General features: G+C 34.7%; 2 protein-coding genes across 3 annotated transcripts; both read left to right on the top strand.

Annotated features, from left to right (window-relative positions):
- Nucleotides 1-6,589: 6,589 nt before the first annotated feature.
- Nucleotides 6,590-18,760, top strand: LOC134854130 (uncharacterized). 2 transcript variants are annotated; one of them, XM_063870251.1, is made up of 9 exons: nt 6,590-6,649; nt 10,209-10,291; nt 10,942-10,983; nt 11,380-11,820; nt 12,053-12,086; nt 12,298-12,392; nt 12,508-12,574; nt 14,461-14,573; nt 17,879-18,760. In XM_063870251.1, exons 1-9 carry the CDS (start codon nt 6,612-6,614, stop codon nt 18,082-18,084), a joined length of 1,119 nt encoding a protein of 372 aa, XP_063726321.1. In that variant the 5' UTR covers nt 6,590-6,611; the 3' UTR covers nt 18,085-18,760. The 2 variants fall into 2 exon arrangements, with proteins under 2 accessions (XP_063726321.1, XP_063726320.1); XM_063870250.1 differs by having other exon boundaries at nt 6,594-6,649; nt 12,295-12,392.
- A 3,373-nt stretch (nt 18,761-22,133) lies between these two features.
- LOC134854078 (sialin-like) lies at nt 22,134-24,624 on the top strand. The gene has a single exon (XM_063870152.1). The coding sequence runs from the start codon at nt 23,102-23,104 to the stop codon at nt 24,587-24,589; it is 1,488 nt and encodes a 495-aa protein (XP_063726222.1). The 5' UTR covers nt 22,134-23,101; the 3' UTR covers nt 24,590-24,624.
- The last annotated feature ends 1,281 nt before the right edge of the window (nt 24,625-25,905 follow it).

Raw genomic sequence — 25,905 nt, 5'->3', positions numbered from 1 at the left:
AGGCGAGTTTGATAGAAAAAAGGATTGCATCAGCGATTTTTTTGTGATCTCCCTTTTCCAACTCTTTGTAAACAGTGATGACTGTTGAAATGATTTGAAAGCCTCTAACTATATTATTTTTTTAGTATGCCTAAAATTTATTCGCACAACTAAAACAAGACAGTTTTCAAAGCTTATCACGCTTAGCCCAAATTTTGATACTCGGACAAAAAATTTAGCCTCTAAAACGGGGCAATATTTTTTCTCACAAAATGCGTTTAATTCATTTTTTACCGGTTATTGACATCGAAACTCATTAACTTGTGAATTCTGTACTTGAAGTTTTGGCTGAAAATGCAGATTCTGTGTAGTAAAAGAATGAAGAATAAGCCCTACGTCCCTGAGATGTACAAACTACTCAAAACAATCAAACCAGAAAACTCGAAAATTTGCTCTGAATAACATTTTCAGACGCAATTTTTAAGATACTAATTGGTGTCTACTACCGACATAAAAACAATTTCTGGATCAAAAAGCTCGAAATTATTTGTTTCATATGTTTGTTTCATATGTCGATTCAACTTTGAAAAGCTATAGCGAAATGAAAAAGTCCCTACTGATGTTGATCACTCAGATTGGGTTAAATTCAATATTTGAGATAAAGAAAGGGAAAATATGACAACTGTTGTTATAAAATGTGTTGGGATTTTCTGGAGACGTTTTGATCAGATAGTAGCTCAAATGGCTACAATTGCCTTAAATTCAAATGTGAGTTGACAGTAACTTAGTTGAGGTTGAAAACCAGTAAAAAACTTACTTTAGATTCTGCGTGTTTGCTTGCAAATGGCCTTTTGAAATTGGATTATGTTTTTAAACAATTCATCGAATGTTAATTAGTTTTTGTGCCCACTGGAATGTTTGATCCAATAAATTTTTTTAAAAGATAATTTTCTTTTATTTTTACCAGGTTCCTATTCGGCAGTTTGATAAGTTGGGGTTTGGCGTCGAAATGTTTTAACGTCTTGATGACCAGTCATATTTTTTACCTTGCATTCATTTGCACAACTAGTTGGTAGGTATATTATCGCTCGGACCGTTATTTGCAAATTGGCTGGATCACTTTGCCTTTGATACACGTTGGGCTGATATCGAAAGTTGAGTGTTATCTTTATCTATCTATACTCTATTTAAATGCGTGTGACAAGTGTCTTGCCATATTTAAGCGTTCTTTTGCAACGGTTAAGCGCATAGCGTATCTATACGCTGGTTAAGATATATCGTATATTACGATGCTTAAAAATTTTTTTCGATTTTCCTTTTAGAATGCTTGGCCTATTTAAAGTCCCGAATCTGAAGCTGTCGCTATGATGCCAGGATGGAGGGGAGGGCAGTGCAGTGTAAGGTAGTATAAAGATGGGATTCATTCATCTATACATTATGTAACGGGCATTTTTTGTTGCAGCATTTAATTCTCCAAATTTAAAATCAGCCAACCTACGGTGAGGTACTGTCAGATTTTCCCCATTGCTTCCAAAGTTTGCCTCAAAATTTGAATTCCCATTTTTTTAGTTTACGCGATATTAAAAAAATTGAGAAAGAATTGAAATTTGACGATTCATTTCAGTTTAGTATCCGAAAGTTACCGATTTTCCGCCACAATGTTTTTAGCACTGCTGATCCTATGATTTAACCCTGGGAAGGGTTTTTACCCAACAATTTTTTCAAACCTGCATTTTTGTCAACCAATAGACATATTTTGAGCATGCTAGCTGTTCAGTATTTGTTTCTTAATATTTTTAAAAGATTTTCCGAAAGCGGTTCGGTGTAATTTTGTTTTGTTTTTCTTGGATTTTTTTTTGGTTTTTATTGAATCGGCCTTTTGGCATCATGTTTTATCGTTAGACGACGGAAATAAGTTTCATGTTCGCTTGAGTCTTTTAAGTAGGTAATTATGTATTTTTAAAAGTTATAAATTTTTTTCATGAAAAAACTGTTTTTTGGCTCTACGCCTGTCTGCTCAGAAATTGTCTCTTTTTTTTCTATGCAAATGTAGTTTTCATTTTTTCCTTTGTCAAGGTTTTCATAAAAGTGACCTGTGTTTAAGACATAGATTTAAAAATTTTGGTAAATCTAGTTTTTCTCGACGTTTCTATAAATATGTTTTTTTTTCAATTTATCGACTTTCGTCTCGATTTCTGGCTGCTAGTTTGTCATGCTATGGTTGCTATATAACTTTTTTGAAGCAAGATTTTGAATAACGAACCTCTCAATTTGGCTCAAAAGAGCGAATATATTGATTGAAACGAACATTTTTTGCAAATTTTGATTGCACTGACGCGTAACTGTGGCTTAGTGACTGGCTTCTAAAAATTCCTGGGTTTAGTGACTGGCTTATAAAAGTTCCTGCTGAGCATGAATATGTATGGCGTTGGTTGTTTTATTTTCTTTCTTTTGAGACGCGTTGGTTTTTTTTTGCTTTTTTAAAAGTTGAATTTTTTCTCAAAACCTGATTTTCAAAAAAATGACACCAATGGAATGACATCCCACTCCCCTATGGGCCTGCGTAATCGCTTAATCTCTTTTTACTCTACACCATTTTTATACAGCCTTCGCAAAAACTGTGTTGGGGAATATTTGACCAAATTTTTTTTTATCTTTGTTTTCTCAAAAACTGCCCTCCCAAATATGAGATTTTGAGTTCAATGTATAGAAAGGGTTTTGGGAAGCTCTCTGCATAAGGAACAATTTTTTTCAATGTTCGATTTTTGACCGCTTTCCAAGCTTTTTGGTTTTCTCGAAAACTGCCCTCCCGAATATGAGATTTTGGGCTCTATAGTAGAACGGGTTGTAGGCAGCTCCCCTGCGTAAATGGCTACACCAAATTTTTTACATAATAATTAATGGCCCTCGGAAAAGTCAAATTTTCGATTTTTGACCGTTTTTAAAATTTTTCGAAAAGCATCATACCGAATTTGAGATTTTGAGCTCAATGTAGAGAACGGGTTGGTTCAAGTTCTTCTGCATTAGCGGCTGTAGACAAAAGTTATCGTCTTCGAAAAAAGTCAAAATTTTGATGAAAGTCAAAATTTTGATGTTTTGATAGTTTTTCCAAGTTTTCCAGGAAACTACCCGTCCAATTCTCAGATTTATGGTTTCAATCGAAGGAACAGCCTGTGTGAAGCATCCCTATTTAAGCGGCTATGGCCAAATGTTTTTTCACAAAAAGTTATGGCCCTCGGAAAAGTCAAATATTTATTTTTCTGCCGTTTTTTGAATCTTTCGATTTTTCTCGAAATCTATCCTCCCAAATCTGAGTTGTAGGTTCAATGGAAGATTATCATCCTGTGTTAGTGGCGACGCCCAAATTTTTTAAACAAAATTTAAGGCCATGGGAAAAGTCAAGTTTTCGAATTTTTTTGTTTTTTTCTCAGCCAGTTTTATAGAAATCAAGACAGCAAAAAAGCCAACTGACGTTGACGTTTATTATAGAGATGTAATCGAGTACGAAAAAATGCAAAAGTGGGTCATGCATTCTAAAGTTTTTATCTCAAAAGTATTGCAATAATTTTGGAATAAACTCATGATACTTTTCTTTGATTTATGATTTTTGTTCCGGCCATTGAAAATGGAGAGGAACTTTGTCTTCGGGTGTGTTTTTTTGTTTTCATCTCAAATCAGGCATCACAAATAATCACGGATTAGGTCAAGTTTTATATCAGCCCTTTCAATCGTGATTCGAACAATTTTTATTAAGTGTCGAAAAAAAATCTTTCATTAGAACCCTGAAATTTGAGTTTTACATTAGTAAAACAAGTGTATGAAGGTTTTTAGCACTAGAAAAATTACAAAATTCAAAAAAAAATTAAGAATATTTTTGGTTTTTCTAGTCATCCTCCGATAAAATTTGTTGTTCAATGTGCCTTTTTACTATGACGGCTCTTTTCCAGTTCCCCCCCTTTCAAAATCAATTTAAAAAAAACTATTTAACGTTGTCATAGTGCAATGAAATTTGGCGTGGTGAACAAATCACAATTCTGAACAGATTTGTTCTTCATATTTTACAGCGTAATATCACGCGTTTAGCCGTAATAACACGTAAAACAAACATAAAACTCGGTATTTTGAAAGGGGGGACTGGAAAAGAGCCACTATGACTATTGAATATACTAATTTTATTGACTTGCATGTAGATCATCTCATCGCACCACGCACAAAAATGGTCGGAACATTCTGTGATAATTGTACAGGAACGGGTTGTTCTTGTAAACATTGGATCTTGTTAATTATCTCCCCTATGATGCATACTATTGGTTTTCCACCCCTATAAAGCAAATAAGAACTTTGTATCTTGTCACTAGTTACTCTCCTTTGCAATAGAAGGGGAGCTGATTGTTAAAAGATCCTAATTCGTGAATGATAATAGATAAACATAAAAAATTAAATAGAATTTTCCAACCTGAAATTTCTGTTCCTTAAGTTATGGCTCTCAGCGGATGCTTTTGGCAATGATTGAAGTTTATGTTCACGCTTGTTTTATGTAATCAGTTCTGTATCTGCAATTGGCTTAAAACAGCACTGTTTCCTCACTATTTTTAATGTTGTTTTGGAAACAATTGATTTTTTTAGGATTCCGGATGCCCTCATCTTTCGCTTCGATATGTCCCTTTATTTTGCCAACGCCGATCTATTCGTGTCATCTATGAAGAAGCAAATCGCACTTCGTCACAAGGAGTGTCTCTCCCCTTCTTATTCTGCAATTGATTCAAATCATCATAGCAAATCACCGACTATTGCGGGTCTGAAGTTCGTAGTCTTGGACGCGGAACCCTTCAATTTCATAGACCATTCCGGAATTATTGCTTTAAGTACGGTGCTACAACACTGCAAAGCTAGTCAAATTGAGCTGCTAATATCAGTGTGTGGACTGGAAATAGTGGAAAAGTTTGAACGAGAAGGATTTGTGGATAAAATTGGACTTGAGAATCTTTTCCCAAGTGTTCACGATGCCGTATTGTATATAGAGGACGTTTTTCTCAATAGAGGGCAAGCTACATGTGTGAACAAAGACTTCGTCCAGCTGCAGAAACAAAACGACTTGAAAGACATCGACACATCAGAAATTCATTCTGTTTAGAGAAATTTGGCATTCTTATTCTCATATCTATATCTATATCATTTCCAATGTTGTTAAAGTCGATTTACTTGCTACTTAACAAGTTAGATTATCTTAGATCATCGTCTAATTTCTTTTAGTTTAACCAATATTGATTTGATAAAAAAATGGTCTGAATTAGGCGAGTTTGATAGAAAAAAGGATTGGATCACCGATTTTTTGTGTTCTCCTTTTTCCAACTCTTTGTAAACAGTGATGACTGTTGAAATGATTTGAAAGCCTCTAACTATATTATTTTTTTAGTATGCCTAAAATTTATTCGCACACCTAAAACAAGACAGTTTTCAAAGCTTATCAAGCTTAGCTCAAATTTTGATACTCGGACAAAAAATTTACCCTCTAAAACGGGGCAATATTTTTCTCTCACAAAATGCGTTTAATTCATTTTTTACCGGTTATTGGCATCAAAACTCATTAACTTGTGAATTCTGTACTTGAAGTTTTAGCTGAATATGCAGATTCTGTGTAGTAAAAAAATGAAGAATAAGCCCTACGTCCCTAAGATGTACAAACTACTCAAAACAATCAAACCAGAGAACTCGAAAATTTGCTCTGAATAACATTTTCAGACGCAATTTTTAAGATACTAATTGGTGTCTACTACCGACAATTAAAACAATTTCTGGATCAAAAAGCTCGATATTTGTCTAATTGTTTGTTTCATATGTCGATTCAACTTTGAAAAGCTATAGCGAAATGAAAAAGTCCCTACTGATGTTGATCACTCAGATTGGGTTAAATTCAATATTTGAGATAAAGAAAGGGAAAATATGACAACTGTTGTTATAAAATGTGTTGGGATTTTCTGGAGACGTTTTGATCAGATAGTAGCTCAAATGGCTACAATTGCCTTAAATTCAAATGTGAGTTGACAGTAACTTAGTTGAGGTTGAAAACCAGTAAAAAACTTACTTTAGATTCTGCGTGTTTGCTTGCAAATGGCCTTTTGAAATTGGATTATGTTTTTAAACAATTCATCGAATGTTAATTAGTTTTTGTGCCCACTGGAATGTTTGATCCAATAAATTTTTTTAAAAGATAATTTTCTTTTATTTTTACCAGGTTCCTATTCGGCAGTTTGATAAGTTGGGGTTTGGCGTCGAAATGTTTTAACGTCTTGATGACCAGTCATATTTTTTACCTTGCATTCATTTGCACAACTAGTTGGTAGGTATATTATCGCTCGGACCGTTATTTGCAAATTGGCTGGATCACTTTGCCTTTGATACACGTTGGGCTGATATCGAAAGTTGAGTGTTATCTTTATCTATCTATACTCTATTTAAATGCGTGTGACAAGTGTCTTGCCATATTTAAGCGTTCTTTTGCAACGGTTAAGCGCATAGCGTATCTATACGCTGGTTAAGATATATCGTATATTACGATGCTTAAAAATTTTTTTCGATTTTCCTTTTAGAATGCTTGGCCTATTTAAAGTCCCGAATCTGAAGCTGTCGCTATGATGCCAGGATGGAGGGGAGGGCAGTGCAGTGTAAGGTAGTATAAAGATGGGATTCATTCATCTATACATTATGTAACGGGCATTTTTTGTTGCAGCATTTAATTCTCCAAATTTAAAATCAGCCAACCTACGGTGAGGTACTGTCAGATTTTCCCCATTGCTTCCAAAGTTTGCCTCAAAATTTGAATTCCCATTTTTTTAGTTTACGCGATATTAAAAAAATTGAGAAAGAATTGAAATTTGACGATTCATTTCAGTTTAGTATCCGAAAGTTACCGATTTTCCGCCACAATGTTTTTAGCACTGCTGATCCTATGATTTAACCCTGGGAAGGGTTTTTACCCAACAATTTTTTCAAACCTGCATTTTTGTCAACCAATAGACATATTTTGAGCATGCTAGCTGTTCAGTATTTGTTTCTTAATATTTTTAAAAGATTTTCCGAAAGCGGTTCGGTGTAATTTTGTTTTGTTTTTCTTGGATTTTTTTTTGGTTTTTATTGAATCGGCCTTTTGGCATCATGTTTTATCGTTAGACGACGGAAATAAGTTTCATGTTCGCTTGAGTCTTTTAAGTAGGTAATTATGTATTTTTAAAAGTTATAAATTTTTTTCATGAAAAAACTGTTTTTTGGCTCTACGCCTGTCTGCTCAGAAATTGTCTCTTTTTTTTCTATGCAAATGTAGTTTTCATTTTTTCCTTTGTCAAGGTTTTCATAAAAGTGACCTGTGTTTAAGACATAGATTTAAAAATTTTGGTAAATCTAGTTTTTCTCGACGTTTCTATAAATATGTTTTTTTTTTCAATTTATCGACTTTCGTCTCGATTTCTGGCTGCTAGTTTGTCATGCTATGGTTGCTATATAACTTTTTTGAAGCAAGATTTTGAATAACGAACCTCTCAATTTGGCTCAAAAGAGCGAATATATTGATTGAAACGAACATTTTTTGCAAATTTTGATTGCACTGACGCGTAACTGTGGCTTAGTGACTGGCTTCTAAAAATTCCTGGGTTTAGTGACTGGCTTATAAAAGTTCCTGCTGAGCATGAATATGTATGGCGTTGGTTGTTTTATTTTCTTTCTTTTGAGACGCGTTGGTTTTTTTTGCTTTTTTAAAAGTTGAATTTTTTCTCAAAACCTGATTTTCAAAAAAATGACACCAATGGAATGACATCCCACTCCCCTATGGGCCTGCGTAATCGCTTAATCTCTTTTTACTCTACACCATTTTTATACAGCCTTCGCAAAAACTGTGTTGGGGAATATTTGACCAAATTTTTTTTTATCTTTGTTTTCTCAAAAACTGCCCTCCCAAATATGAGATTTTGAGTTCAATGTATAGAAAGGGTTTTGGGAAGCTCTCTGCATAAGGAACAATTTTTTTCAATGTTCGATTTTTGACCGCTTTCCAAGCTTTTTGGTTTTCTCGAAAACTGCCCTCCCGAATATGAGATTTTGGGCTCTATAGTAGAACGGGTTGTAGGCAGCTCCCCTGCGTAAATGGCTACACCAAATTTTTTACATAATAATTAATGGCCCTCGGAAAAGTCAAATTTTCGATTTTTGACCGTTTTTAAAATTTTTCGAAAAGCATCATACCGAATTTGAGATTTTGAGCTCAATGTAGAGAACGGGTTGGTTCAAGTTCTTCTGCATTAGCGGCTGTAGACAAAAGTTATCGTCTTCGGAAAAGTCAAAATTTTGATGAAAGTCAAAATTTTGATGTTTTGATAGTTTTTCCAAGTTTTCCAGGAAACTACCCGTCCAATTCTCAGATTTATGGTTTCAATCGAAGGAACAGCCTGTGTGAAGCATCCCTATTTAAGCGGCTATGGCCAAATGTTTTTTCACAAAAAGTTATGGCCCTCGGAAAAGTCAAATATTTATTTTTCTGCCGTTTTTTGAATCTTTCGATTTTTCTCGAAATCTATCCTCCCAAATCTGAGTTGTAGGTTCAATGGAAGATTATCATCCTGTGTTAGTGGCGACGCCCAAATTTTTTAAACAAAATTTAAGGCCATGGGAAAAGTCAAGTTTTCGAATTTTTTTGTTTTTTTCTCGAAAAATGTCCAGTCTAATCTGATATCAAAAGCTTGAACGAGTTAACAGGTTGTGTGAAGCCTTTGTGCATAAACTGCTACGCTCTAACTTTTTGAGAAAATTGTTTTGTGTTTTCTTCTTGAAAATTCCAGATTCTCAAAAAAATTAACTATTTCTTGTTTTAGTAGAGAAACAATTAAGGTATTAGTACAACTAATTTTTAAAAGGTCAAACAGGTACATCCAGTTTTGGCTGTGCCCCTTGTAAGATCGAAAACAAATGATGTCAATAAAATGAGACACACTGCACTAATGATTGTTTTAGATGAATTTCTAGATAATTACAAATCTTAGTGAAAACGCGACTCCTAGAAAGAAAGAATTTATTTCTCATTGTTAATGGTAAATTTGCATCTAAAGAGAATTTAAATATGAAGCACCAGAATCAGTGAGGGGACAGTTAACGAACCCAATTTGGTTACACAGCACTGCCCGTTTTATCAAATGAAAGACAAATTTGTGATCTTCAAAGACAAGGAAAAATATATAAATCTGAAAACATAAAAGAAGATATTGGAAAAAGAAAATACTCAAGTTTGAATAAACATAAAGCAGCAGATTTAAGGCATTGTCTAGACAGGTTAATGACATAAGGTCCAAGCTCTGTATCAATATTTAAAGTGATGGTTCAATCGTAGTTCAAATTCATCACTCATAATTTCTGAATTATTGACCCAAAAATTTAGGGTCTTACTCTTGCGATTCACAAGCGTATATTAATGGGGAACATGACTTTGTTTCCCGCTAGCTACTTGCCAACAGCATTCGATTCTTTGATATTACGTAACCCATATTAAATTCAAATCCAAGTTCATGTTGTGATTCGGTAGCATAGAGGTAACGCCCTCGCTTGTGACAACAAAGGCGCTGGGCTCGAATCTGCTTAAAAGTCAGAATTTTTCTTTTTTAAGTTTTTTTTCAGAAAATGTTTTTTTGGACTATCATTTTTTTGCCTATTTTTATCTGCTTACTTTGCAAAGCATGGTTTTTCTTGCAGTTGAAGCAATTTTTTCATTTTTCAAATTCTTTCGTATTTGTTTCAGTAATTTTCAAGTTTACCACCTATGGTTTTTGAATGATTTCCTTTTCGTTTTTTTTTCTTTTCTCGCGTTTTTTTCGCTTTGAAGGTTTCTTCGGATTGAATGGTTCAGCTTATGTTACGTAGGATTAAAAACTTCGCGGTACATTGCTTGAGGGACGAAAATACTTTTTCATTCGTATTTGTATTGGGCTGTGGTGGCTGAAAAACTTAGTTCAAATTTTTTATTGCTCAAAGCTACAAAATTATAGCTTTTTCCAGCTATAGTTTAATAGCCTAAAATTTTTTGGGCACTTTTTTTTTTAGCTCGACGGTTCTTCACTCAATTGTCTGCGGAGTAACTGCTTGATAAGTTCCTCTTTTGTCAATAAGCTTTTCTGTCACGGAGAATGATTTGACTTGGTCAAGATTTGCGTAAGTGGGTAACAGTGTTTTGGTTATAGTGGTCATTTCAGAATGGATGAAATCGAGCGATTGTCAGATGACGAATTGAGGTCCAAATTGAAGACGTTTTCCACTTTTGTCGGGCCAATCACAGGTGAGATGATGAGGGAAATCCTTAATTCCAGAATGAAGCAATCCCAAAAATAAGTCAGTTTTCAAATTTTTGAAATTTTTGACCGAGGCCAACTGAATGGATAGGTTCGTCTCTCTGAAATGCATCAATGAATGTCGAACACATATGAAGGGCTTATCATATTTAGGTTTTCTCGAATCATTTTTACGAGGCTATACTTTTCACGAAATTTTTTTCACGAAAGATTGATCAAATCGGTGCTCCAAGGTTGTTCTAAATTACCAAAAAGTCCTTACTTTGACAAAATTTGATGTCAAAAAAGATACCGTCCAAACTGGGTCAAAGGGGGATCTTTCGGGCGGTCAAGGGATCGAATACCTAGAGGTTTTTCCCGCTGCTAAATGTGCACCTGCCCTCAGGTAATGTATTATGCTGTAGGAAACTGTATATTTAGAGTTACGATTAATAACGAAATTGACAGAAGTGGATTTTTTACCTCATGAAAGTTGAAATGTATGCTTTTCTATTGCTTATCTTAGCTAAAAAACAAATGTACATGAACTCTTCTCAAGAAAAATACGGCTTTGTATGAAGATAACCATTACTCCAGCATGTAACAGTTTAAGAACTGTGGTCGATTACCAATGTTATTAATGCACCTTTTGTTTCAGATTCTACACGCCGTGTCTATCAACTGAAACTATCAAATCATCGTTAGTAATCATCTTTTTAAATGCACACGACCATCAAATAATTTTGGTCAATTATTTTGAAATCGTTCTCAGTTTTGCGTTTCGTCCTTCGAAGTTTTTGTGAATGAGAGCCTCTCATTTTAAAATCAGGGCGCTATCTATGAATAACTTTTCCCCTCTCCCATGTAAAATCCGTATTATCTTTTCAGAGCTCCGCTGATCAATTCTGTTGTGCAAGTATCACTGAACTCTCGGACAACAAATATCATTGCAGAAAATGTTTCAAAAACTGGAAAAATGAATTAATTTTTTGTTCCATTTTTTGCAGATTTTTAAAAAGTTTTTTTTTTTGAAGAGAAGGGCTAAAAGTAACAAAGGAAGTAATGTCAATTCTAAATGTCGGTTATGCTTGTTTAGTAAATGAGGGTTCTGGAGCAAGTGGTGACTCCAAAAGCTCCACAACTGCGTCTTATTCCACTTCGCCCAGTGATATAAACGAAGGTTTTCCAAATGAGTACAGGCCATCAGTAAACGAAGCTCAGCCTCGCAGTCCTCTTTCCAGTGCAAATGGAGGCCATTATACGTCTCCGAAAGCCTCTTCGAGCGCGATGCCTCGCGCAGAGCAAAACAACAATCCGCCGATGGTCCAAAAAAGTCCGTTCTCGTACAACCGAATCGGAGATCGCCAGCCGCCGTCTGTTCAGCAGAGGCAGTCGATGGGCGGGGACTATTTGGAAGATATGAGAGGTGATGGTTATACGGGACCAGGGGGAGATGGCACTCCACAGAGAACTGCATTGGAAGGAGGGGGATTGTTTAAAGGAAGGTTTTCAGATGTCGAAGTTAGAAATAAATCAAGTAAGCATTGTTCGCCAGCATATTTCTCAATTATTTTGAATGAAATTAACAGGGGTCGATAGTCAAGATAGCTGTGAGTAGCTGGAAACCAATAGAAATTTGAATAGGCAAAATTAAGTGTTTGAAGTCGTTGCCGTTGCATCTTATGCGGTTAAATTTGTTCTTGTATTCTGGAATCGTAATATGCGAGTAATTTGTTATGATAATTGAGTAAAAATCTCTTGTATTTAAGGTGCTTCAAGCGGATCACGCGAGCAGTCGTTATAGTAAGTTTTGAAGATTTTTAAAGAGACTACCGTTGTTAAATCGAGATAAGGTATAGTTTAAACCAAAATGAGCTGAAATTAAACCACTGAGTTTATTCGCAACTTATTTCAATTACAAAAAATAGCAATTTTTTTTTTCAATATAGTAGATGAGAATCTAATCGAATTGTATGAGAATCTAAGTTCATTCATGTTTATTTCGTGTCAGTAGTGGTCAGATGAACTCCGCCAATCTCACTTCGACACCACATAACTACCCCAACTCACCAGCAGCAGGGGGATTGACGGGCAGGTCATCAATAGGAGGTAGGAATCACCAATAAATGATATCCAATTTTTCAATTGTCCGGTCGAAAACTGAAGTTTTTTGTGGTTCATTTATAATGATGTGATTATATATTTGGTCCATGTTCTGTTTCAGTGACTCCAGTGAGCGCCTTTTCGAACAGCAGCAGTCCCGGTGGGACCCACTCTTCAAAACTATTCGGGTTAGCTTTAAACAGTCGGATGCTTTGAGCTCAGTTTTGTTGTAGTCCTTCGATTTATAAAAAGGTATCGAGAGAAATGAACAATTTTTGAAATATTTTGGATCGGATCCTGGCATGCTCAAGTGTTTATTGCGCTTTGACTAGTAAGCGTTACCAAGTCAGAGCACACTTTTTCAGGTTAACAATTTTTCTAAAAGAATCACTGAATCATTTGGTGGCTTCATTTTTAAGAGTCGATGATTGTAGTGAAATTTTATATAGGTCATGATGATATTATTTGGTTGTTTTAGGAAAAGTATCAAAATTTGTCCAGGCTCAAATTTGTTTTTTTTTGCGGTTTGACTTTTGAGTTCTTAAGTTCAGATCATTTTCTTTGTTAAAAGGAAGGTAAACTTCACTATCAAACAGCAAAATGTGAAGGTTACGAAAAACGTGATCAATTTCTTGTTTCAAAAATGGAGTTTAATTTTCAGATTTCCAAGCTGATTGAAAAAATTACCTTAATTACGTTTATTTTATCAAAAAGTAGTATTGATCATAAATTGTTATAAGAAATTTTTTTTGTAAGAAATTTAAGAAAAATTTGCCATGTATTTTTTTTCTCTTATGTTTGAAAAATAAGTCGCAATGTTTGATCAATAAATTTCAGTATTTTATTTGCGGGCGTTTGGCCGAGAGGTACAGTCCATGCCTCGACTTGAAAAAAAAAATTATTTTTAGGCCTAATTGCGACAGCACGGGACTGTCTAATAATTTAAGCGTTTTTCACCGGTGTTCAAAATCCATTTGATGTATTCCTGTAATGATGCAGATAATTGAAGGAAGAGAAGTCAATAGTTCAGGTTTTGTGCTTTCTGTTTGTTCTTTTTTCTGAAAAAAGTGTTGAAGTTTTCACGCATAAATTTGATTTTTGGTGGTTTGACTTGTTTGATTTGATTTTTAGCCGTTTAGCGGTATGATTTTTCTAAGTTCAATTCAACTTCATATGCTGAATGGAAGTCATATTCTGTTCTCCAATTACGATTATGCAAACGGTGCGAAAAATGTGAATGTTAGGCTCAAAGGTGCTTTTGAATAATTTAATTTCCCAGCGGATTAAAAAATTATTTATTTCCCCTGTTTTCTCTAATTGGTTCGGTTTTATGAGTAAACTGTCGAAATTGAAAGATTTCTGAAGTTCAAAGAGCTTTAACTTGTTGTATTTGTTTCTTCGAAATTTGAGAAGTTTTCAAATTGACAATCAATTTTTTTTAATTTTCTTGAGTTAATGAAATTTTTCAGGTTTCTGTTGACGGATTTTTTTTGGCTTGGTCTTTTGATTTTTTGGTTGGGTTTTTTAGCTGCTGTTTAAATTTGATTTCGTATATATATATATATGTACGCAAGCTAGTGAGCATTGATTTATATTACGACTACTCTGTTTTTTAATACAACTCGCATAACTAGTGCTCATTTTGGTGGCTTTTATGCTGCACAGTATTAGCAGTTAAATAGATGAGTTTTCCATTTTATCAGTGGCAAGTGTTTTGGTTCTTTCAAGGTCAGTAGTTAAGTTGTGTAGGCCAGTCGAACTGGATGCTCGTGGCCTCTGGTTCGTTTTCCGTAGAGGGTTTTCTTTTTTCAAATCTCTTTAATATTTTTTTTATTTTCTTGTCCTTTTCTCTTTTGATCTCTTTAAAGCTACTTCTTGGCGTTTTGTCGCTTGTGTTGGCATTGTGCACCCACGTCTCTTTATTTATTTTAATCTTCGCAAGAGATGCAAAGCGCAGTTTCGCTTCTGTTTAAATATTTGTGTACTAATTTTTTGTTGATTGGGATTTGTGGTACAAGAAAAAGAACTCAACTATTGACTCAGTTTTCTCTAATTGGGTTTCTTGGTTTTCTAGTGATGTGCCTGTGAAGTACCCTCAAATGCGGCAGAGAATCCAGCCGACAGCTGGACATACACCCTCCCAGGCATCCCAGTTTGCCAGAGACAGTCATCAACCTTACAGTGGGGGTATGAGAGCCTCATGTTTATTTCAGAGTTTTTAAAATGAATTTAAATAAAAAACCAATTACCACCCAGAAAAACCAATTATACCCAGAAAAAGACCAAATTACTAGCTCAAAATTGTTTTCTGGACTAAAAATTGTAGCATTGATTGCTTTTATTCTCGGTTTCGACTTACTCGAAAGCTTGTTGGTCATCCACTGGTATTATGTTAAAGCCCTTCCATTCAATATTCCGACATAAAAAAAATATTTGTATGTTCCAAAAATGTTATGATTTTTTAAGAATCGATTAACGTAGTTCAGACTCTTTTATAGGTGCTGATGATTTTTTCTCTGGGAAAGTCTTCAAATTTGTTCACGCTCATATCTACTTTTTCGCGTAAAAGAAGGCAATTTCCACTATCGAACAGCAAAAGTGCTAGATCACAAAAACGTGATAGATATCTAATTTCGAAAGTGGAACTTAATTTTCAGATTTCCCATCGAAATAAAAATTTACTGATTCATACAGTTTTCACAAATTTGGTTAACTTTATCAAAAAAGGTATTAATCATAAATTTAGTAAAAGTAAATTTAGAGTTCTAGTAAAAAAGATCGTTGAACGTAGTTCAGACTCTTTTATAGGCGCCGATAATTTTTTTCAGGAAAAGTTTTCAAAATTTTTTAGGCTCATATTTACTTTTTCGCGTAAAAGGAAGGCAAACTCCACTATCGAACAGCAAAGTGTTAAGATCACAAAAAACGTGATCGTTTTCTACGGTGTATTTCCTTTGTTAAAACGAAGGCAAACTCCAATATCGAACAGCACAAGTGGAAAGGTCACAAATAACGTGCTGGACATCTAGTTTCGAAAGTGGCATATAGTTTTCAGATTTCCCCGGCAAAATGAAAAAAATGACTGATTGATACTGTTTTCTCAAGTTTGGTCATTTCGAATTTTAATTAAAGACTCAACCAATTGTCCACCCAGAAAAAGACCAACTTACAAGCTCAAAGTTGTTTTGTGGACTAAAAATTGTAGCATTCAATTCCTTTTATTCTCAATTTTGACTACCTCGAAAGCTTGTTAGTCATCCTTTGTGGTATTATGTTAAAGCACTTCCATTCATTATTCCGACTTTAAAAAAATAAAGACTAAAAAAACAAACCATTGTTATGTGTTCCAAAAATTAAACGATTTTTTAAGAATCGATGAACGTAATTCACTCTTTTATAGGTGCTGAACATTTTTTTCAGGAAAAGTCTTTAAAATTGTTCAGGCACATCTTTACTTTTATGCGTGAAAGGAACGCAAACTTCCTTATCGAACAGCAAAGTTTTAAGATCACAAAAAACGTGATCGTTTTCTACGGTGTAATTCCTTTGTTAAAACGAAGGCAAACTCCAATATCGAACAGCACAATTGGAAAGGTCACAAATAACGTGCTGGACATCTAGTTTCGAAAGTGGCATATAGTTTTCAGATTTCCCGGCAAAATGAAAAAAATGACTGATTGATACTGTTTTCTCAAGTTTGGTCATTTCGAATTTTAATTAAAGACTCAACCAATTGTCCACCCAGAAAAAGACCAACTTACAAGCTCAAAGTTGTTTTGTGGACTAAAAATTGTAGCATTCAATTCCTTTTATTCTCAATTTTGACTACCTCGAAAGCTTGTTAGTCATCCTTTGTGGTATTATGTTAAAGCACTTCCATTCATTATTCCGACTTTAAAAAAATAAAGACTAAAAAAACAAACCATTGTTATGTGTTCCAAAAATTAAACGATTTTTTAAGAATCGATGAACGTAATTCACTCTTTTATAGGTGCTGAACATTTTTTTCAGGAAAAGTCTTTAAAATTGTTCAGGCACATCTTTACTTTTATGCGTGAAAGGAAGGCAAACTTCCTTATCGAACAGCAAAAGTGTAAAGATCACAAAAAACGTGATAGTTTTCTACGGTGTATTTCCTTTGTTAAAACGAAGGCAAACTCCAATATCGAACAGCACAAGTGGAAAGGTCACAAATAACGTGCTGGACATCTAGTTTCGAAAGTGGCATATAGTTTTCAGATTTCCCCGGCAAAATAAAAAATATGACTGATTGATACAGTTTTCTCAAGTTTGGTCATTTCGAATTTTAATTATAGACTCAACCAATTGTCCACCCAGAAAAAGACCAACTTACAAGCTCAAAGTTGTTTTGTGGACTAAAAATTGTAGCATTTAATTCGTTTTATTCTCAATTTTGACTACCTCGAAAGCTTGTTGGTCATCCACCGTGGTATTATGTTAAAGCACTTCCATTCATATTTCCGACTTTAAAAAAAAGACTAAAAAAAAACCATTGTAATGTGTTCCAAAAATTAAACAATTTTTTAAGAATCGATGAACGTAATTCAGACTCTTTCATAGGTGCTGAAGATTTTTTTAAGGAAAAGTCTTTAAAATGTTCAGGATCATTTTTACTTTTATGCTTAAAAGGAAGGCAAACTCCTTTATCGAACAGCAAAAGTGAAAGTTCACAAAAAACTTGATCGGTTTTTAGTTTCGAAAGTGGAATTTAATTTTCAGATCCCAAGCATAATAAAAAGCTTACCGATTGATACAGTTTTCTCAAATTTGGTTAATTTTATCAAAAAAGTGTAAATCATAAGTTGCTCTAGACTTTCAAAGAGTTTTAAGGGATCTATTTTTTTTAAGAATCGATGAACTTAGTTCAGACTCTTTTATAGGTCCTCATGATTTTTTTCAGGAAAAGTCTTCTAATTTGTTGAGGCTCACATATACTTTTTCGCATAAAAGGAAGGCAAACTCCACTATTGAACAGCTTAAGTGTAAAGTAACAAAACTCGTGATTGATATCTAGTTTCGAAAGTGGTTTAACTTTAAGATTTCCCAACAAAATAAAAAAAATTACTGATTGATACTGTTTTCTCAAATTTGGTCAATTTCATCGAAATAGTGCCAATCATAAATTGTTCTTGAAATTCAAAGAGCCTTAAGGGCATCGACTTTTTGAAATTCGAAAGTTCAGATTTTTTCAAAAAACAAGTCGTTTTTTTTTCTTTTTAATTGCGTTCATTGACTCTTTTCCAACTGTCTGTTGCATATTTTTTTCTTTTCAGGTTCAATAGAAAAAAATCAATAAAAAATCGATAATGGGATTATCAGTGGTAGACTTATTCAGCTCGAAAAATTAGCACCGATAAACCAGCTATAAAAACTCAAAAAAGTGATTTTTCTACGTTTTCTGCAATGATAATTGTGGTCGGAACATTCTTAGTTTTTGTTAGGTTTTTTAAAAAAAATTGTATTTGATATAGGCGTTCGGAGGAACGTAGCCCAACCTGCACCACTTGATAAGCGAACATCAACAGGAGCTGAAAGGAAAAATCAGTCGCCTGGTAACACTACGACCGGATCGCAGATTGTGAAATACTTCAAACTGACTTTATATACAGTTTTGGCGTTATTTGTAGTAATGGGTGTGTTGGTTTTTGTCAACATGGAACCGACACTTAATGTGTAAAAAAATATTCATTAATTAGTAACAAATTTATTCTCCAAAAGTTTGGTTCTTTCTAAAAAAAAATTCTGTTTTCTTTTTTATATATGAAGCCACTGGTCGCAGACCTTAAAGGTCAAAAACAATATTGAGAAATGAAGTCTTAAATAATCCTGTCCATAAACTTGTTACTAATTAGAAAACGTGGTTTTAGAGAGTAAAAATGTGAAGTTTTGCTTGATTATGCGTCCGAGGATTGATATCACGTATTGCAAAAAGACAAAAAATTGCTTTATCATAAATCCTGATAAAATAGTGCAGAGTTACGAAGTCAATTTAAATCTTGAGGGTCAATGAAAAGACGTTAAATGAGTGCAAAGTGTTGGAATATACGAATTTCGGCCTTGATGAATGTTCATGATTTTTTCATTGATGTTTCAAAAGGAAACAAGATTTGACAATCCTTGTTTTCGAAAAAAATTTCCAGGAAAGAAAAGGACCTTGAATATTGCAGTAAAATGAAGTTTCCTCATGTTCTATGAGTTAGTTTGATTTGATTAGTTCTATTTGTTGAGTAGAAAAGTTGCTGTAAAAAACCATTGGCTCGAATTGCCATAAACTGTTTAATTTCATTACAGTTTTTGTTTTTGCTTTTATGTCACTAATCATTTGTTAATGTTAATTTAAATATGTTTCCTTCTTTTTCATGCTAGAAAAGTGAGAAACCTGGTTTATATTACAATGTTCATAAAGAAAGAAAAAATACATGAAAGGAAAGCGTGAACCTGGGGCCCTGAAAAACGTTATTGGAGCGAACATTTTTCAAGGCCAAGTATTTCACGAGCGGAAGGCCCAGCATACGAGCTTTTCAGCTCGATGACGTAAAATACTCTTGCGCTCCTTTATAACATTCGCAAGCGTAGTGTCAGATTACAAAGTTAACTTTTTTCTAGCTCGTCTAGCTATTAGAAGTGCTCATTTTGTAGCAAATGTGTCGGCATATCGTCGGCATTTAATTAGTATCCCTTGTATATTCTATATTGAGGACTGGAGTTTGATGGTTGCCATACAACCGTAGCGCATATGCGAGGACGAGATGATCCAAGTCGGAATTTCGACGCCGGTACAGACCAGTTTTTTTAAGCATGGGCAATTAAAGCATCTTTTTGTATCTCCTAAATTGGTGACTAGTATTTGACGATTTTTAAGCGACCATGGCGCAGATGCAAAGATAGACGTGAGACGCTTAATCTCGTGTTCGTGGTTCGATTCCGTGTTCGTGGTTTATCTCGTACTCATGTGTTCGTGGTTCGATTCCGTGTTCGTGGTTTATCTCGTGCTCATCTGTTCGTGGTTCGATTCCGTGTTCGTGGTTTATCTCGTGCTCATGTGTTCGTGGTTCGATTCCATGTTCGTGGTTTATCTCGTGCTCATGTTTTCGTGGTTCGATTCCGTGTTCGTGGTTTATCTCGTGCTCATGTGTTCGTGGTTCGATTCAGTGTTCGTGGTTTATCTCGTGCTCATGTGTTCGTGGCTCGATTCCGTGTTCGTGGTTTATCTCGTGCTCATGTGTTCGTGGTTCGATTACGTGTTCGTCGTTTATCTCGTGCTGATGTGTTCGTGGTTTGATTACGTGTTCGTGGTTTATCTCGTGCTTATGTGTTCGTGGTTCGATTCCGTGTTCGTGGTTTATCTCGTGCTCATGTGTTCGTGGTTCGATTCCGTGTTCGTGGTTTATCTCGTGCTCATGTGTTCGTGGTTCGATTGCGTGTTCGTGGTTTATCTCGTGTTCGTGGTTCGATTCCGTGTTCGTGGTTATCTCGTGCTCATGTGTTCGTGGTTCGATTCCGTGTTCGTGGTTTATCTCGTGCTCATGTGTTCGTGGTTCGATTCCGTGTTAGTGGTTTATCTCGTGCTCATGTTTTCGTGGTTCGATTCCGTGTTCGTGGTTTATCTCGTGCTCTTGTGTTCGTGGTTCGATTCCCTGTTCGTGGTTTATCTCGTGCTCATATGTTCGTGGTTCGATTCCATGTTCGTGGTTTATCTCGTGCTCATGTGTTCGTGGTTCGATTCCGTATTCGTGGTTTATCTCGTGCTCATATGTTCGTGGTTCGATTTCGGCTCAAGTTAAAAGTGTTTTTTATATTTTTCATTAGAAAGCAACATTGATACAGCACAAAAAGTCAGTGATGCGACAACTCAGCAGACAAAAAATATGCCGGCAATTTTTTTTTTGAAAGGGAACAATTTCCGTTTAAAAAAACACGCCCTGGCCAAATTCAAGCCTAAGATCTTCACAATCCCAGAACAAAGGTGCCCGAAAAGTTACAAAAATTGAATTTACTATAAACCGAGCTATCCAATGGTTCAATTGACTTGATTTAACAAATTGATAATCCAGAAATCTGTTTTTTGATAACGCTTGCCAATCGCAAAAAATTTGATGAAAAACAGCTGAAACTTTGCTTTTTCGATTTGAATTTAGTCAAAAACGCATGATGCTTTAAAAATCTACGACTAATGGTATCAGCATAAGTTTTTAAATATGAATGAACAGGTTTTTTTATTATAATTTGCGTACTTATGGGCCTCACGCTTTTGCGTCGTGAAAAAATATGTTGATATTTTTTTCGGTTTTTCCACTTGATCATTTTTTGTGCTGAAATTGGGTGTAACATTAGTGATCCTATGCACGGATACCGACTTTATTTGTCTCATTTCAAACACGTTTTATTGTTACTTGGACTAAATGTACGCAAATTTTAGCTTTAATTGCAAAAAAAGGAAGTGAACTACCACCAATATATTTCATTTGATTTTTTATGAACTTCCGAGAAACTTTGTTCACGCTCTTTAATTTTGGCCTTTGAGTTTTGTAGCTTTCAAAGCAGTTCTCCAGGATAAAAAACTTCAATAATTAATAAAGCACTCATCATCTCTTCACCCTTGCAATCAGCTCTGATAGTACGTACATACATGTACTAACCAGCTGCCGCGTTACGAATTGTTCATATGTCTTTTTTCGACTACTCAAAGTTACTTTTTAGCAAATCAAGTTGCAGCTACTGTTCTTGTTTTTTTTTGGCGCAAAGGTTAAGTCGATTCCTGGGATAACAAAAATCAGTCGTTTTGACTTGACCAGAATCTTTAAAATTGCAAAAAAATTATGCGGCAATTCTTCGTTCTCGAATCAATGCGAGTCTGCTTATGCTAAATGGGTTCTCAGCTAACTTGTCGCAAGACGTAATTTTTCTTGTTTCAACACTTTTTTCGTACAATTTCAATGTATTCTTTTCCTATCTGTCTAATGGTCAGGCGCAGATCTAAGAATTTCTCGAGGGGGAGGGGGCAGATTTTTTTGGTCGACTAAATTGATTTTCTGGGCTCTCCGAAACCACTACAAAGACACTAATTTGACCACCCCCCTAAATCCGCTACTGCTAATGGTGTTTATTATTTAGTTCCAATAATTTTTGCTGCTTTAATAAACAATTTTGAATAATTTTCTTTTTTAATCGAATTTTTTTTATGCAATGAACAATATAAGGTGAATGACTCGTTGATGTGGTTTAATTTGTCAAATCAGAGATATGAACTTTATTGAGTTCACAAGTGGATCGTGGTTGCCCTCGAATAACTTGAAAATTTGAATTTACATTTTCAGTTGATTAAGACATTGTATATTGATTTATTAATCAATGACTGCGAAAGTTTTTTGTACGCTGAGTTTTTGCTTACGACTGTTTTAGTTGTAAAAAGCCTTTAAATTACAATCAGGCCTGAAAATTTTTTGTTAGCTTTTTTTTCTTCGTTTTCATCTCATTCCATTTTTTATCGCAATCGAGAATTGTGATGCAAAATTTTGTGTAAGATTTTGCTCGATGTGCAGCGCGTATTTTGTGAAGCGCGAACGCACTTTTGTTTCATCAAAAGCATCACTCTGCTGCCTGATGCCGAAGATTGGAGCATCCGCCAAGAGACTTGATGGCGGCAGAAAGCCATAGCTATGCGAATGATTTCGAAATCTTTAAGATCAATTTTCATATTGCGAAATGGAATTTTTCTTCTATATTTTTCCTTTATAGATTTTACATATTATTTTTGTCTTATTCTCACTTGTTGTGTTTGATCTGGTTTTTTTTGCTCTATTGTCAGTGTGTAATTACGACTTGCTTTTTTGCAGGAGTATTAGCTAAGACGATATTGATTACTTACATGGAGATTTAATACATCTAATAGAGGTTTGAAAATTGAAATTGAATAGCTTACATTTGAATAGATTATCTTGCAAAAAACCTCTAAGATTTTGGCTGGAGTTTTTCAAGCTTATGGATATGCTTTTTTTGCCTTCTGTTCTGAGCAGTAGGGTTTTGCAATTTTAGGTTTTTACTAAATTCAACAAAATTTCAAACAATTTCCCCGAAGTTCCTCAAATCACTAAAAATATTATATTTTATAAGTTTAGCACGTTTAAATACTTCAATTTGCAAGCTTAGCGAAAAAAAAAACAGTAATCAAAACTGTAATCACTTTTCGCAAAGTTACGGCTAATTAGATGGCTCAGACTGCTAGATGTCTGCTAGTATTTTGTCGAGTTAATTGCACCTTTTTTTGATCTAGTGGTCTACATTTTTGCCGAAAATTAATTAGCCTCTACGTATAATTTAGTTTTTCTTTGTTATTGTTTGACGTTAGTTACAAAACCATCAAGTCGACTAAAATTCTGCTATGCTCTCATTCACATCAATTTTGAAACTAGGTATATTCATTCAATTCTTTTAAACTGAATTTGACTTTTGTTTCAGCCACATTAGTATTTACCCTAGAACCCCTTGAACTTTGAACCCAAGTTCGTTGGTCTGTTTCGTACTGACTTAGAATGATAAAAGTCAACCAAAACTGAATGTTGATATCCTGTATTGTTGCGTTTTACCTGGTGATTTGACAAATTCATCGAATAGCCATTCATTTTGGTATCCATTAGTCTTCCCTAATAGCGCGTATCTTTTGAAAAATATTCATTGTAATTTGTTTATTAAAAATGGAGGAGTCTTTCTCTAGTGATGACTCATCAGGGAGCAAAATTTTTGTTGCCAGAGCTTATGAGTATCACGAAACATTTAAAGGTCGGCTCTTTTCGACTAGGTTTCAATTAGTTATGATGGGCTTTCTCGGATTTTTCCTCGTTTATTCTATGCGAGTTAACATAAGTGTAGCTTTAGTTGCCATGACTTTTACAGAGAGTTACGACGATAACGACACCATAAATGAAAATTGCCCGGTCCGGGAATCGAACTCAAGTTCTAACTACGCCGAAGAAGGAACTTTTGATTGGTCGACAACTCAGCAAGCTAATGTACTTGGAGCGTTTTATTACGGCTATATGATAACTCAAATACCGGCCGGTTATTTGGCTTCAAAATATGGAGGGAAACATTTGTTTGGCTTTGGAGTGTTTATGACTGGCGTTTTAACATTGTTCACGCCTCCGGTTTCATATTTAGGAGTAAATTGGTTAATTGTTATCCGTGTGTTCGAAGGCATAGCCGAATCTGCAACTTTTCCAGCTTTTAGCCATTTAATTAGCCGATGGGCGCCAAAAAACGAACGTAGCATGATGGCCGCTTTATCAGCGTCGGGTTCGAGTTTCGGCAATATGATCACCCAACCTATAATCGGCTACTTGTGCACTCTTGACTTATGGAGCGGATGGCCGTTGGGTTTCTATGGCAACGGCTTATTGGCCATTATATGGTATATTGTTTGGTGCTTTGTGGTGTTCGACTCACCAGACACACACCCTAGAATCTCGGAATGCGAAAAACAGTTTATTAAAAATAATTCTCAAGTAGACGAGAGCAAATCACATGCGATTCCGTGGAAAGGAATGTTGACGAGTTTGCCATTTTACGCGATTTTAGTTGCCGGTTTTTGCTCAATTTTTATGAACTATGGAATGATGTCTTGTCTTCCCCAGTATTTGTCGAACGTTCTGAACTTTGACATAGCTGCAAATGGTTTTCTGAGTGCAATACCTTGGCTTGGTTGTTTCATAGGAGCTATTCTTACGTCTCAAATAACAGACTTCCTCCTAAACCGAAGATATGTCTCAACAACTTTCATTCGCAAGTTTAATCAATTCGCTAGTGCTGTTTTATCTGGTGTATTTTTAGTGTTAGCCGGATACGCTGGCTGTAATTCAGCATTGGCTGTTTTTTTTATATCAGTTGGGCTTTTGTTCTACGGGATGAACTTTAGCGGGTTTTACTGCAACTCTATTGACATCGCCCCACAGTTTGCTGGTGTTCTTTTTGGGATCACGAATACATTTTCAACCACTACCGGCTTTCTTGCGCCTATTATGGTCAACAAAATTACCCAAGATAACATCCATAGTTCAGAGTTATGGCTCCACACTTTTTATGCATTCGCTGCTGTATCTTGGTTTGGTGGATTTACCTTTTTGTTGCTAGCTTCAGGAAATATTCAACCTTGGGCCATTACTGACTCATTTCAAGTAGAAACTTGAGCAAATTCCAATTAACAATGTCTATATAAGTAGAATGTTTAGATCTGTATATTTTGAAAAAAAAATAGTCAAAGTTTTGGAGTAGAAAAGTTTTAAAATTATTTTCATGCAAATTCCATTAAATTCATCTTTCTTTTTGTTACAAAAAATCAAATCTGATGCGGAGTTTCAAAATGTACTACCCTTGCGATAAGCAAGGGTATTGCAATCGGGTACTAGATTTTTTTCCCCGTAAATAAATTTGTCCACTCTTCTAGAGGATCTTCTGACAAGCTCGATTTCTTGAAAATTCAAAAAAAGTTGAATTACTTAAATAGTAATTAGTTCAAGCCAGTTTCAGGTTGTAATTATCTTTTCAAAAATTTTCTCATTTTTTTCGGGCTCGTGATTTTGTGATTTTCGTTCGAGTTTCTGTCGTTCCGTTTTCCGTTTTTTGAACGCCATTTTTTTTAATTGATAGGGTTTTTTGGTTTGCTTTTTAAAGCGTGGACTTTGTTCCAATTTAGACAGTTTTTACTGTAATTGAAAATTTTCAAATTTGTAAATTTACCATGTCTGATTTTGAGTTTTGTTTTTTTGATTTTTTTTTTTTTTTTTTTAATATTGGAACAGTTTCGTTTTATGTCATATCGACTTAGTCCACTTACTTTGCGTAATTGCGAGGGAGAAATATATTCGTTTGATATTATGTGTTTTAGTTTTGATTGGTCCTAAAAACTGTTAATGAAATTTTTTATGACAACAGTTTTGTTATTGGCTCAACAGGTTTTGACCCAACACTTGTCGCCTTTGTTGACGCTGGATAAATTATTTTTTATGGGCTGTTTATGAACTTATCCGATACAAAGATGAAGATTTAGTAGCTGTGATTTTTCAATTTTTGAAGTAATTCTTTGAACAATGCTTTGTTTTGCATTCACTATTTTGTAGTGCAATGTGTTGATTTTGCATCGCTTTTGTGTTTAACTTTTTCTGCAATAAAGTTTTGAGAAGTTTGTGTCTCCTCTGTACCTCATTTATAATTTATATTACATACCTTTACTCCACTTCAACATTTTGACAAGCTTGCTCATATCAAGTGAAAGTGTGGAGTGTTCTCATGGTCCTTCATTGAGCCTCAAGTAGTTTTTTCAATGAAAAAAATTATGTGTACAAATTTTGTTTTCTCACGCGCAATGTTAAATCCGAAGCAATAATGTTTGTTCCTAGAAACGTTATATTTGGATCAACTAAATTGACTCAACTAAAAGGGCGACAAAAAGTTTTAAAAATTCCAGTATTGTTACAGCACTGAAAAATCGATGTAATGTACTTGT

The sequence above is a fragment of the Symsagittifera roscoffensis genome, chromosome 9, assembly GCF_963678635.1.
Source record: "Symsagittifera roscoffensis chromosome 9, txSymRosc1.1, whole genome shotgun sequence".
In the NCBI taxonomy this organism is placed as follows: Eukaryota; Metazoa; Xenacoelomorpha; order Acoela; family Convolutidae; genus Symsagittifera; species Symsagittifera roscoffensis.
This window is presented reverse-complemented; position numbering and strand designations above follow the sequence as displayed.

Coding starts and splice junctions, on each gene's coding strand:
- LOC134854130 (XM_063870250.1), top strand. CDS start 6,612: ATGATGCCAGGATGGAGGGGAGGGCAGTGCAGTGTAAG. Junction 6,650..10,208: donor GGAGGGCAGTGCAGTGTAAG/GTAGTATAAAGA, acceptor TGGTCATTTCAG/AATGGATGAAATCGAGCGAT. Junction 12,575..14,460: donor CACTCTTCAAAACTATTCGG/GTTAGCTTTAAA, acceptor TTGGTTTTCTAG/TGATGTGCCTGTGAAGTACC.
- LOC134854078 (XM_063870152.1), top strand. CDS start 23,102: ATGGAGGAGTCTTTCTCTAGTGATGACTCATCAGGGAGCAAAATTTTT.